Genomic DNA, 14821 nt, shown 5'->3' with positions numbered 1-14821 from the left:
CAATGAAATGGCTCATCCTTAAGGGGTAATACCACTGTAATATCATTTAAAGCAAGCTCTGAGCTATGAGTAGTAATACAAAGAAAAGTAGGCAAACGTAAAAGGAGCACAATAGGGGTGGAAAAACAGAGGCCGAGTAGGTAACTCATGCATCTATGATTGCTCCCTCACATCTATACACTCAGGATGTGGACTCCCATCATGTTGATCCCTTTGACTATGGCACGTGGCCATGAAGTCTTCTCCCCTTCATACGATCATTATTATTCACCAACATCGATCAATTGAAGGGTGGATTGAGGATATGTTACTTCCCTGTGGGCGCTGGAAATAGCTAATAGGGTTGTTCTTTAGCCCTCCTACCTAGGAAGGAAACACCATTGCGAGTTCAAGGCCCTGATTTTGGAAGGGAAGACTTATTTGAAGTATTAAATAGCCCTTTACATTCAAACTTGGTTCACTTGGATGCAATAATGATTATTGTCCCTGATGATTAGTTACTTTCACTAAACTTTATGTTGTGATTGTTAGGTGGTTCAACAACCCATGTCCTAGGCACTTTACCCACTGGTACCCAGGCAATTAGAGAAGTATATTGGCACCCACAGGCAGTGTTATCGGAACTGGCCGGTCTGACCGGTTTGGGGGCAAAACCGGTCTGAACCGATTGGTTTTGTCACCGAACCGGTCAGACTGGTTTGGAGATCGGTTCCACCAGTTCATAAGGCCTGTGGCTTGGACATAAAAAAGCTTTTTTTTTCCTAGTTTCTAATGCTACTGTAGCCCCCCCTAAAGCTATTTAAACACCCCCACCCCCTCTATTTCACTCACACTATTCATTCTTGAGTTGAGTTCGGTGAGGAGAATACAAAGAGTTTTTTGGAGGGTTGTTCTGAGGGAGATTTTTTGTAGATTTGAAGAGCTGATTGGAGTCTTGGAGAGCTGTTGGAGAGTGTGTTTGAGCGTATACACACTAAGAAGAGGAACCATTTGGAGCAAAAGCGGTTAAATGACATGGTTTTTGTTTAGTACAACTTTAGGTTGAGGTGCAACCAATTGCTGAATAAAACCCCTGAATCAAGCAACATTGTCTTGGGTGACTTTGATCCAACATCAGAATGGGTTATGGAGAGTCAAGCACCAACATTTGACAATGAAGACCTTTCTTGGTTGGACTTGGACCCACCTCCACAGGATGCAGAGGAAGATATATCAGAAGCACCAGTAGCAACTTTAGGGCTAGGGGAATCAAGCCATAATCCCATTGCAGACTTGGATGCTACTCATTCTTCAAATGAGGATCAGGAGGATGATCAGGAACCAGATGATGATTCTGATGATTTGATCATTGATTTGCTGTAGCTTGTAGTATTGTATGTTGTAGTATAATACTATGATCTATCTTGTTATTTTGGACTATAAAGGCTTTTAGAGCCTGCTTCTTGATTTTTGTAACATTTTTGGTTCAACGATGTTTTTCATTAAGTGCTATTTTGGTTATATGCACTATTACTTACTATATAATTGAGAACTTTTGCATAGTTGTGTATAAATGGTTTGGATTCATATGGATGCACATGAATTTATCTGCTTTTTCTTTAAAATATGAATATTTGGTGTGTTTTTGGTAAACCTTTTTTTTGTTTTGTTTTTTGTTTTATTTTATTTTATCCAATATTTTTTCCGGTTCCAACCAGTTCTTAGTCTACAAGGATTTCTGTTTCGATGACTGGTTCAGTTCTGATAACATTGCCAACAGGTGAAGCATTGAGTGGTTTGGGTCTCTGAGCAGTGGTAACATATCACATATGACCTTGTGCACCTCCTCCACCCAGGACATTTTTCCCTTTTGCACTACATTTGATGATTCTTTAGGATGATACACCTAGATCTAGAATGCCTGTAGGCTGGCCTTAGCACCATATGAGGGATGGCAGTTGATTTAGGGCCTAGATGATGATGGTCTCACCTTTAGAGACTTGGGAGGGTTAGTAGCACCTAAAAAGCCCTCAATTTTGTAGCAAAGATGGACATTTTTCCACAGTTAGAAGACCCAAAAGACCACTTTGTGGTGCCCTAGTTGGATTTTGGGTACCACAAAGTGCCATTGATGGAAATTTGAGGGCCAACACTCAAATGATGATTTTTAGATGCTACTACATCACACAAAGCACCTTGTAGCATAATAGTTGGCATTTGGAGCTTCCTTAATGGATGACGTCGACCATAGAGGCCTCATGACTCACACGTGTGGGCTTTTCTTAGCATTTATGTTGAGAGCTAGTGGGTTGGCTTGTAACCCAAGGGATTATTGTCATTAGGGAGCTAGGCTAAATTAGAACTCGTCCTCATAAATAGAGGAGAGGACTTCTAATTTTCATCATCATCACTTGTGACAATTCAACCTCTCTTGGAGAATTGTGGTCTTCTTGCACCTTTGAAGAGATGTGATCTATGGAGCATTTTTTGTTTTGGAGCTATATTCTTGTCTTTGGAGAAGTTGCCTTAGATCAATGATTAGATTGTATATGCATATTGTCTTGTAAGTGCTTTATTATTGAAAATTTCTGATTTTATGTCTAATGTATGCAATAAATTAACGATCTAGGGTGTTTTTATTGTGCCTTAATTTATTGAATATCAATTGTATGGAAGCTAGGTCATTACTCATTGTATGATATGTGAATGACAATCCCTTGGTGAATCTTACATTAGCTTTCCCAAGTGAACTTTGATCCCTCACAAAGGTAATAGTTAGGGTTTCGTTTCTAGGGCATCAAAATATCCATACTCCTTTGCAAGTTTTAGCCATTCTTAAGAATCCGTAGACTCCATCAACCCTAGGACTAGGCACTAGCCACATCTTGTTGATGATCAAGTCATCCTTTATCCACAAATTAAATCTCTCTCTTCCTCTAATTCGACCCTCATAAGGCCAAGCAACTCAATTAGGGCCTAATGCGAATTAGCTAGGAAGGATAATTTTTGGTCTTGGAAAGTTTCAACATCAAGGGTTGTAGTGGTTGCCTCAAAATCATTCCTCTTGGTGGTCGTTCTTTCCATTTTCATCCATAATTTCTTGTCCTAATTATTTTCCCTAGGATAAACCCCTAGTTTGGTTAAAGGTTCAACTTGAGGGCTTGTTGAAGGTTTCACGCGCCTTTATTGTGCTAATACTCATTGTTGGAAACCTTTTCTTTACACCTTGACCTTGGGACATTCCTTTTTCCACGCCATTACACAAATCCTAGGTCTAGTGTGCCCTATTTTTGGCTTGTCTAAAGGAAGCATATTGCCTCTTCTGCATCGCTTGATTCTTGTCCTTTAGTTGAGTCCTCCGTTAGCAATCTTTTAGTCATCTTATACCTTTAAGCATAAAACATCTTTTGGGTAATTGATCTGTCAGGACTTCCATTAGTGAAAATCCATAAAGAGGTAGAGGGTAGTAGCTGTGGTGACAATGGGCTATCATCTTATATTGTTGTCACTTGGTCTAGTAATTTCCTTGTAGGGTACCCCTCCACAAGGGCTGCCTAGATTTTGTGGCAACAAGTCCCATTAGAAAAGTGTCATTTTAAAGGCTATAAGCTTGAGGTTGATGGAACAAAATAAAAATCGAGAGGCAAAGAAAACCTTAAGTTATATCACCTTGCTATGAGGCTAATGCAAGTCTCATGTTTAACAATGCATATTTAAATAAAATGAATTATTAAATAAAGAAAAAAGAAAGAAAAGGGGTAGGAAAAAATAGTGTCGAGGAAATGACAAATCAATGCCAAAGTGCTCCTTCATCTTTAAAGGTGTTCATGTGGATGAACATTTTTAACAAATCTTACTTGGATATGCAATTAAACTCATGGAATTATTTGCGTAGTCATGTCATCTATCATAGCACATGCTCCTTTACTTAGTGTCCTAGGAACTAATTTTTTGTACTAAGAGTTCTCACATGTAATAAGGATTGATGTTGTACCCACCATGTTCTCACATGTACTTGGCAAATGGTATGGATTATGTAATAAGGATTGATGTTGTACCCACCATTTTCTCACATGTACTTGGCAAATGGTATGAATTATGTGTTATTGTGAAGTTAGAAGGTAATACTGTATCTTTATCTACCTAATGGTGCTTGCATTTTGACGTGACTCAATATTTATGTTGCATTGTTTTTGTGTATGTTCCTTGAGATCCATGTACTTGCATTGGGATCCATGACACATGCCTTGGGATTTGTGATTGCCTTGGGGCATTGTGAGCTTTGTCTAGGGCACTGTATATTGCAGAGATTGTTGTGACATATTGCTTAGAGTGTTATGATTGCATTGGTAATTGTGATAAGGCTGTTGTGTCCTTGACATTGTAATACCCCAAGGGGATTTTTTCCCTAGGGTTTCCTTTTTTTTTTATAGGGTGTCAACAAATCATGAAGAGGGCCATATATCACAACAACAATGCACATTCATAATAGTAGGTATCTTAATGAGATAAATATGTTCCACGATTATGCACATTCATTTTCCCTTATAACATTTGTTATTCCCTAATGATATAAAAGATGAACAATGATTGTAAATTCTTTTGCAAGCTACATTAGATTAGGACTAACTGCCAATGACTAGTAGGCCCACAAACTAGAACAATTCCCAGTTGTAATAATAGTGATGAACATCAAATCAAGTGTGCTGATTCCACAAACAAATTTGATTGAAATTACAGACTAGTTGACCTAGAATATGCTACCCTAATGATGCCCTAATTATTTGACTTTCTTATTGCCCTTACAGTCTTGCTTTTCAGGCATGATTACTCAGTTAATTCTTGCTGATTGGTATGTTGGTTGTCCCCTTTTTAAATCGTTGTTACTGTGCTCAAGGATGTTGTCTGCCAGACTTTAGCCTTGTGGTTGTGACCCTTGGTTTGCAACCTCAAACCCTCAAACTTCCCACAACTCAAATCTCTTTAATAGAATCTCTAGTGGCCAGATATGCTCCAGAAAATGACCTTCACTATTATTGGATAGAGCTTGTTGATCAAACAAATACCCATAGAGAAAATTATTTCCTTATGTGCCAAACCAGACTGGAGATGTTTCAAGAATTTTAGGCTGTAAAATACAGAGAAAGGGGACTCTAGCTAGGGTGGGATCACCTCCACCGAAAATAATCAAGAAGGGGTATTAAAACCCGTAGAGCCTCAGGCTAAAAGAAAATATAGATAATCCATTCTAATTCAATTATGACAAAATGATTCCAACTCTCATTTATTTATAGATTTCCTTGTGGGGTTTTCTACTCCCTAATCTAATGAGAGGGTTTCATGTGCAACCCCCAATTTGGGCTTTTTTCGCCAGCTACCCCAAAATTTACCCAATGTTGCCCCAAAACATTGGATAATGTATTTTCCCCCTTTATCAAGACTATAGCATATGAGGTTGAATAGCTTATTTCATCCTCTCTTGGTGATTAATCCATAGGGAACATTACAAACATGCGCTGTGTGCCTAAGTTACCGGATCTGGCACATTGGGGTCTAGGATACACAGAGCACGTTTCAGTTCTGGATCCGGATTTGGATTTGCCTTGATCTGTCCAAGAAACAACGACATGGCGGATCCTTGTAGGTTGGAAACGAATCCCTTAGGTTGGAAACAGATCCCGTGTTTTGGAAATAGATCCTAGTTAAAGTACGCCCAGATTTCAAGTTAATTGCCCTGCGGTTTTTAGTATTTAGGTTTTTTTTTCTTAATTCGATTTGTGGTCACTCTTTGTCTTGTTTCATGAGTATTTCGGCCAACAACAAATAGCAACAGATAGCTACAATGCTCTTTTGTCATCCGCACAAGGATAGCAAGATATAGCAACAACGTAACTAAGAAGGATTCGCCAGGCAACGACCCACTCAGGTTTGGAACTTTGGAATTGTTGACAATTTAGTTTTTAATTTTTGTTAGTGTTTAGAAGTTAGAACCGACTTAAATTATTTGGGAGACTGCGTTTGCATAACTTTGTCAAAAGCTTTGACTCTATCCCCGCCTGCTTGTATTGTGCCGATTGAGATAAAAAGATAGCTTTGGCAAAAGGCACGACATGGCCCAAATAATAGCTTCTCACCGTAGACCACCCCACTCAAATGATAACAACTACAGGGAATCCAACCTTACCAACATTAAGGGCTGTAACCGTAAGGCTCAACACTGAAAGACTACTAGAGGCAATTATAAACCATCGAAGGTTCAATATATCAATAGGCGATACTTACCGACTGAGCTATTCTATTGAAATGATAGCTATGGCAAAAAGGTCTGCCTTAAATGTTCTTTTATCAACAGTCTGTTCTACAAAGAAATCCAATTACATTTCATGGTCTTCATCATCCTTGCTAGTTTTACATCTTTTATTGAGTGTAGTTTTTCCCAATTGATCTTTTATTAGATTCCAGAAGATCTATGTTATGAGAAACCACAAACTTAATTCATCTTTGACATCTTCTGCTCCATAGAAATGGCATGCTAACTGGGTTAGACTTTACCATAAAGAATTTGTAACCTTTCGGATAATACACACCAGAATCGTGTAGAAGAACATGAACTTGTGTAAGGAACTTGATTCTCCAGGCTTAAACTAGTTTAGAAATGAACACAAAATTCAACACCATAGCATAACAAACTCAACTTATAGATATAATGATATTTTTGACATATATCCAGACCCATTTTTAATCAATTGACTTCCTAGATATAATGATATATACTATAATGTGTATAATTTAATTTAATTTAATCGCATAATTTAATTGACTATGATGTGTATTTTATTTAAATTAATTTTTATGTACTTTTTTTTGGTATTTTACTTTTTAATTTTGTGTATTCATAATAGTTTGAACTTATATTTTCTCATATATGCAGTGACACACTATAGCTTACAACTTATAGAAATGGAACCATCACAACAGAGTGAAAGGGAAATCATCAAAACAAAAATCTTCTTTATGGCAATATGGGGAGATTATTGGAAAAAATACCGGAGTTGGTTCATATAAATGGAAGTGCAATGAATGCCAAGATATAAAAAATGGTTCATATACTAGATTGAAGGCCCATCTGACTAGACAAACTAACACAGTGGTGTAAGTATGCACTGGGCCAATTGATGCAAATGACAAATTTGGCCAAGTTTGAGTCATGCAAAAATTAAATTTTATGCATCTTTGCAAGACGCTGTTGATAGGAAGCTTGCTAAGGAAAAACACCCTATGCAAAGCTCTACAACCAGGCCTCCATTGCCATCTAAGCCTGTTGCGACAACTAATAAAAGGTCCATTCTAGGCCCTCTTGAAGCAAATTTCAATAATCAAAGTAGAGACATAGCCGATGAACATGTAGCTCATTGTATCTATGTAAATGGGCTAGCATTCAATTTGGTGTGTTCCCCTTATTGAAAACAAATGATTAAGATGGTTAATGAAGCACCAAAAGGGTACAAAAGCCCTGGATATGAAAAGGTCCGCTCTACTTTGTTGGCATGAGAGAGACAATCCGTGGATAGACAACTACGATCAGTTTGAGATACATGGGCAAAAACAAGGGTGTCCATCATTACTGATGGACAAAGAGATAAAAAAACCACCCATTAATTAATGTTATTGCAATATGCCCCCAAGGGGCAATGTTTTTGAAGGTTGTTGATTGCAGTGGAATAGAGAAAGATGCATCTTTCATATCCACAATTCCTATTGATGCAATAGAAAGTGTGGGGCCACATAATGTTGTCCAAGTCATTACGGACAACACACAAGTTTGTAAAGCTGCAAGTTTGATTGTGGAGGGTTGATATGATCACATCTTTGAGACTCCATGTGCAGTACATTCATTGAACTTTATGCTTGTCAAGATTGGTGAGATTGAATGGATTAATGAAATATATGCAGCAGGAAAAGAAGTCCAAATGTTTATAACTAATCATTCAATGTCCCAGGCCATATATTGAGGTTTTGCAAAGTTGGAGCTACTAAAGTTTGAAGGTACTCTTTTTTAATCAATATTATTTGTATTGGAAATCTTTGATTTTAATTACAAATTTATATATGATTTCTCATTTGAAATTTGACTTTTTGAAACTTGTAGGTAGCTGAAACTCATTTTGCCTCCCACACTCTTGTCATAAAGAGGTTTTTGGAGGCGAGACAAGCATTACAAGCAATGATCATTGACCCTCTTTGGAATCATGGAGGACTTCCACTTCTGATAGATGGAAAAAAATTAAGTCCACCATTCTTGATGATGCATGGTGGGACAAGGTCCAATACTTTCTGTGGTTTACTGAACCAATCCTGACCTTGATCAGGGCATTTGACATAGATACACTTTGTTTGGGGAAAGTTTAAGAAAACATTGATATTACGCTGGAGAGGATAAGAGAAATTATCAAGGCAAGTGAAAATGACCCTTATGAAACATTTTATTATGAAGTGAAGGAGTTAGTCACTGAAAGGTGAAACAAAATGACCACACCATTACACCTTTTGGCCTATGCATTGCATCCCAAATATTATCATTCCAAAATTTTCTTTGCCTGGTAGAATAGTGTAGTGCCAAACAAGGATTCTGAAGTGGTACAAGGATATATGACAACTTTGAGGAAAATGTATAGAGATGTGGGAGTTGCAATGGAAGTATGCTGAGAATGTGGAGGCATTGTACATTCTACTGGTAGATTTTCAAATCCAATAGCTATGGATGATCGTGGGCATCTTGATCCTATTACTTGGTGGAGCTTTCATGGTGGGGATAACATTCATCTCGACTCTAGTCACCAAGTTGTTATCACATGTTGCTAGTTCTTCACTCGCTGAGAGGAATTGGAGTACATAAGACTTCATCCATTCACTAAAGCGAAATAGGTTGGCAACGACAAAAGTTGAGGATCTTGTGTATGTTTATTCCAACCTCCATCTTCTATCACATGTTGATCCAGAGTATAAAAATGGTCTGAGCAAGATGTGGGATGTGGAACTTGAGATCTCTGACTTGAACTTGACATTGAATGCCATGACTCACCTCAACCTACTTGACGATATTGTTCGACCACCTATTCAGCCTATTGAGGCAACTTCCTACATTCTAGAATCCCCATCATCTATTCATGATGTTGAGTTGCAATATGCAGATGAGAATGTAGATCCATTTGAGGATATGTAGTTAAACCTACTGCACATTATGATATTAGTAGAGCAATCATGGATGAGATACTCATTTTTGTACTTACTATTATCCTTTTTGTATGAAGGAGAATGCATCATTTCATGTTTTAGTCTTCATATTTATAATATAGCTAATGGTTTCGGTTCTAAATGTTGTGATTTATAAATGGATTTGATTTTTGAACTCTAAAAGTGTTTTAAAATTTAAAAAATATCATTATATTTTTTGTATTTGAAGTATCCTTGCCATATTCGGACCTTGGATTTTAAAAAATCTAGTGAACCCAGATCCGTATCCATATCCGAATCCTGGTAACTTAGTCACGGAGGTAGTCGCAGTGGTTCTGGACAACAGGATCCGACCTGTAAGGCCTTCGAGCTGCAGTGCGATGGGCGCCGGGCGGGCGCGGGCACACGGGCGCACGGCGCACGGCGGGTGAGCGCACACGACGGTGTGACGTTTCTGCGAGTTGGCTGCGACGATACCGTGGAGTCATATGCGACATAAAATGCGACAATAATGTAAAATCATAATACGACTAAGTATTATGTGGACGCACATATTATATGTAATATGGAGGTTATATACGCATGGAATAATAAAACAATAAAATATAAATCAAGCCGACATGTAATAAGATATGTGGAGCATACGACAAAATAATATGAGGTCGGCCATGGATTAACACCATGTAACATGTGTATATATGGACATACGTTGGAGTCATTTTAACATCACAACTTCGCTCATCTCTTTCATACGCTTAAGGGGTAAACACTTGCGCAGATTTAGAGGTAGATACGCATATCTCATGCGTAGTCTAATCTAAGTGCGTGGAGGAAGTGGTTTGCAGGTTGAGGTATGAAGGTTCGGTTGTGAGTGCAGACTTGGGTTTCTAAGTGCCGGTTTGGGTGAGGCAAGTGTGCCGAGGTGCAGATTGTGTGCAGGGCTTGACAAAGTGAGATAGGTGGCCCGGGTGGGCATTCTTCTTTGTGCAAGAGTGCATATGATGGTGTATAAGGCTGTTCTATGCCTGTTGTAAAATTATTCTAAGTGTTGGCTTGAAGTTTGTCAAGCACACTTGTATTGTAAAATTGAAGAAGCTGTTATAATATATTGTTGGGCAGACTTTACCGGGAGTTGCCCCTCCCTTTATACTTGTGTATTGTTCTCGGTTTATTGTACATGGTTAATGATTGAGAATGTTCTTTGTTAAAGTATAAAGGATAACACTTTATTCGGTTATAAGAACACAAGTTAAGTATGTTCATGTTGGAATAGGCGTAGCCCATAAACGTTAGTATTGTTAAAAAAAAAGCATTCGGTGGTGCCGCACCTCGCTACAAGCGGTTGGAAGATCACCGCAGGTGTAGGGGCGTGACACGACCTGTCGAAGTGGTTCGAGATTATAAATTGCCCTGCTACAGAGGGATCACATCCGCAGTGGGTTAGATCTTTTCTGTGGTTCGATGCATCAGCGTCATAATCTATTGCTTGACATCAAATTTGGATCTGAGGTTTACACTGGGATTCGTGGCTCAAGGAGGGTTCCGAGACTGTCCCAAGCAGTTTGTGGCAAGGACAGATTTGAACAGCAAGGAGATTAAGCTCGGATTGTGTACCATAATGGTGTTAAGATCCAAAATTCAGTGTTTGCCTAGTATATGATCCAGGACAGTTAATTCCGAGATTTAGATCTGAAGTTTTGTGTGAATTGTCATTCTATCGTTGTGAATAACTGTAGTTGTAAACTGAGTTATGTACTGAATTTTATGTATTAAGAACAGTATATTGATTTTGTCAAAATATATGGTACAGTTACTTGCCCGATATTAAATATATTATTCTCTGTATCACTGGAAAGGAAGGATCAGATTTTCTATGGTATTACTAATATTTCCGTGTTAGGAAAGAAAAAAAATTGTCGCTACAGGAAAACCCTAGGGTTAAAATTGCCCTATAGCACATTACATATTCCTCCATACGATGCATCTTTAATGGGGTCTCACAAAGAGTAAAGACAGGAAATCACACATTGTACTAATCTTCGAATATGTGACTGACTTTTTTTAATGGAAATATCCTTTTGAGCTCGTAGAGTACCTAACGACTGATGCAGGATTGTCTTATGTCTACCTTAATAAGCCAACGAGAACCAGTACCACAATTTCAAGTCTCGTGGAAGTTCTCATCAACATGTTCTTTATGGCCACAGGAAACGGGCCTTCCGTGTTTGGAATGACACTAGTATTAAAGTATGGGCGAGTTACAGCATGAAAATAAGCCTACAACAGATAAAAATATTTGGATTGCATGACGTGATCTTCAAGGAAGATGGCTTTGGCTATCCCAGTTAGATATGATGGTATCGCATGCGTAGTTCATTAGCTCATTGGACTCTCTTTGAAGTTGATTTTATTGCTTTAATATCTACTTTTGTATGATGAAAATATATTTGCTACATGGGATATCTATGAATGCCTGTTTCTAGCGTTCAAATTTAGATGGATTCATAGTGTGTTGAGTTCAGCAGCTTATTATACATTTTTGGTTGCATTTTCTATACAGATTCCATGTGTTAGAAGAGTTTGATGAAGCAAAAAGGAGTTGTAGGAGACGGCTGGCAGGCCACAACGAACGCCGTAGAAAGGCTCCGTCTGATTCGTCAGTTGACAGACTAGATTCAAATCATCATCTTAATGACAACTGGTTGAGACATATGAAGGAAACTGACAAGATGTCAATTGTACTAGAGCGGAACACTACGTCTAAAGTTTGCAAGGAGATAAAAAATCATTAGACTCTGGGCGTGCTCTCTCTCTTCTGTCATCCTCAGTTCAGCGCTCTTCGTGCAGAACAAACATGGCCAGAGTTATATTTACAATTCATCAAATTGAATTCTTGCTGTCGATCATGAACTGTAAATCTAAATATTTGAAATTTGGATTGTGTTGATCCTGACTCTTACAACTTATGAAGTCCAGAATTTGAAAGTCTTATGACTTTTTTGAGCTTGTGTGCTACGCTTAAAATGTTGTATTTTGTTTTTTACTTAAGTGGTTGGTATTTTTATTATGCACCTACTCAGAGCATATCTTTCATGTGTGGACTGTTATTTTCTTTAAATGGAAAGCATAATGCACAGTGAATTATGCAAATATCTCTTTGGTTCAAGTGTAAAAAACTGCCCAAATTTATCTTTTTCGTTGTTGGATATTGGGCTCAAGTTTTGATCGATTCGATCTTCATGCATTTCATTTTACTCTACGTTATATATACCTGTTCATTTCTGCTTTTTTAGGGGCATCATTTACTTGACACGTTCTTTCCAATTTCATTTTCATCTCACATCCTTCATATCTCAGTTCTCATTAGTTGCATATAGGTATCCCATCACATATTGACCCCAATCTCTTATTTATTATTATTATTATTGTTAAATGTTTTTTTCTGATTCATATTTCTGTTGTTTTATATTTGCGTACTGTGAAATGAATATTTTCTAACAAAAAGTATACAAAAAGTATGTTGCCTTCGATTTGTTCTGTTTTATTCATCTTTTCTCTCTGTTTTAAATATATTTACTATTTTCTAACAAAAGTATGCTGCCTTCGATTCTTCTGTTTTATTCATCTTTTCTCTCTTTTTTAAATATATTCTTTTGCTAAAAGTAGGTTGCCTTTGATTTCTTCTGTTTTATTCATCTTTTCTTATCTTTTCTCTCTAGTATATTTTTTATTCATATTTTCTCTGAAATATATTTGGTGTATATATATGTTGTGTTATGTTATTTTCCAAATTCAACGACTCGTTTTCTTTAATTGAATGTTGCATTTAGTTGGATTCTCATGAGTCGAGCACACATAGCTCACAGATAACTATTCTTTGCATTTGGATATGGTGGATTCACACATAATGGGCACATAATATACCGGCTGATGCTTTGAATAGGAACCAACATTGACTAGTCATCTGGACTTGGCCCACCATAACTAGAACTTGGGAGGGTGGAACATTTCATTCACCGTAGTCTATCTGCTATATTCTTTATTATACTTTTTGGTAAGAATTTGGCAAAACAATTTTTGGTCAGATATGATATTTTGTTGTTTAAATTTTAAAATGCATTTTAAACTTCATATATAGATCGGGTATCTTGAAATTTTTTTGGAGCACTGAGATTTTGGAGAGTTCACAACTCAAACTTATAATTCCAACAAATCTTTATGAAATTTTGAACAAAATTCAACCAAAAATATACATGAAAAAACTCCACACAACATAATCTTTTAATCTTTTGAAACTTTTCATTCCAACTATTAAACATTCACACTCCTCTTTCTTGTTTCAGACATCGCTGAAAGCCCCTTTTACGACTTGAGCTCTATATTGTATGTGAGGCTATAAATATACTACCGCTTCTTGAACATTCCTTTTTGGGATTTGAGAAATTCAACTGATAAGTTCTGATGATGGGATGTTTGCCGCTTCTCAGAGTACGTGATGCAATCCAAGAAATTCATGTATGTGTGTGAGATATTTTCTGTCAAGATGTATTCGTGTACTAGTATATGGCATGGCTATATCATACAATATGGTCAATGTTACGTTGACCATATTGTATCCGCTTGCTACGTGATGGCAATGCAACTGTATTCATACAGATATACGGAAATTTCCACGCGCCAGACCCATATAGAACCGTTTCTGGTAACTATGGATACTATTTTCTAGTAGAAACAAATTAATTTAGAACTAGTAGTATGCTGATTTGAGCTTACAAGCAAATGCTTACTGGCCATTTATGATGATGCTAGTATTGGCCAATATTGAATCAGGTTTATCCGATCCGCAGGCCTTTTCTAATGTTATATCTGTTTGATGGATATTCGACATCAAAAAGCTAGATAAAGTTTTGCTGTCTCAGCAGGCTATTTGAGTTTGACAAAATGTTTTAGTCAGCTCTTCTTAATGTAAGATATCAGCTAGTCGGTGTTGTAATTTATTAATTACTTCTTGATTGTATGGTATAGATGTTAAACACGCATCATCGTTATGATAAACATGTGGTCCAGATATATCCAATAATCGTGCACTTTACCGCGAAGATATATTATATTTCCGGTGTAGGAAATGTTACTAGCAGGTTGCCATCAAGTTATGGGTTACCAGGAGGGGTTAAGTATAACTGATTTACGACTTGGTTACCACCGAGGTTGAGTATTACTGAGTCACCACTAGACTCATCATACTACAACGAAACTGCTATGAAAAGTACCATTGTTAGATATGAAACATGACAGTAGATTGAGGCTAGATGTGGTTGTAGTTATTGGTTATGGTTTTATTATAACAATTATGTTGACTTTGAGGAAGTTGTTATGCTATCAATTAAAATCATGAAAGAAAATAAGGTAGCCAGTGTGGGTGTTTGAGTCATATAGTGGCCTTGGCTATTTGATGCAATGATGAGCAAATGATTTTTAAATATTATAAAAGATTATCAATGATCTTTAAAACATTATAAATAGGATCATCTTTAAAACATTATAAATAGGATTGTGTGTTTGAATTTATTATCATCAAACACATGGTAAATAATATGTAGCAATTGCC

At 37.1% G+C, this 14821-nt stretch overlaps 1 protein-coding gene across 1 annotated transcript in view; it reads left to right on the top strand.

Annotated features, from left to right (window-relative positions):
* The window catches only part of LOC149192537 (squamosa promoter-binding-like protein 4), a 63506-nt gene extending 51222 nt beyond the window's left edge, over positions 1-12284 (top strand). Inside the window, exon 2 of the mRNA XM_089404638.1 lies at positions 11774-12284. Coding sequence (XP_089260764.1) covers positions 11774-12005 — 232 coding nt within the window. The 3' untranslated portion in view covers positions 12006-12284. The remainder of the gene's footprint in view (positions 1-11773) is intronic.
* Positions 12285-14821: the final 2537 nt, after the last annotated feature.

The sequence above is a fragment of the Pinus tabuliformis genome, chromosome 2_2 (assembly GCF_031772625.1).
Source record: "Pinus tabuliformis cultivar Carrire ecotype Pingquan chromosome 2_2, CPIR1, whole genome shotgun sequence".
In the NCBI taxonomy this organism is placed as follows: domain Eukaryota; kingdom Viridiplantae; phylum Streptophyta; class Pinopsida; order Pinales; family Pinaceae; genus Pinus; species Pinus tabuliformis.
This window is presented reverse-complemented; position numbering and strand designations above follow the sequence as displayed.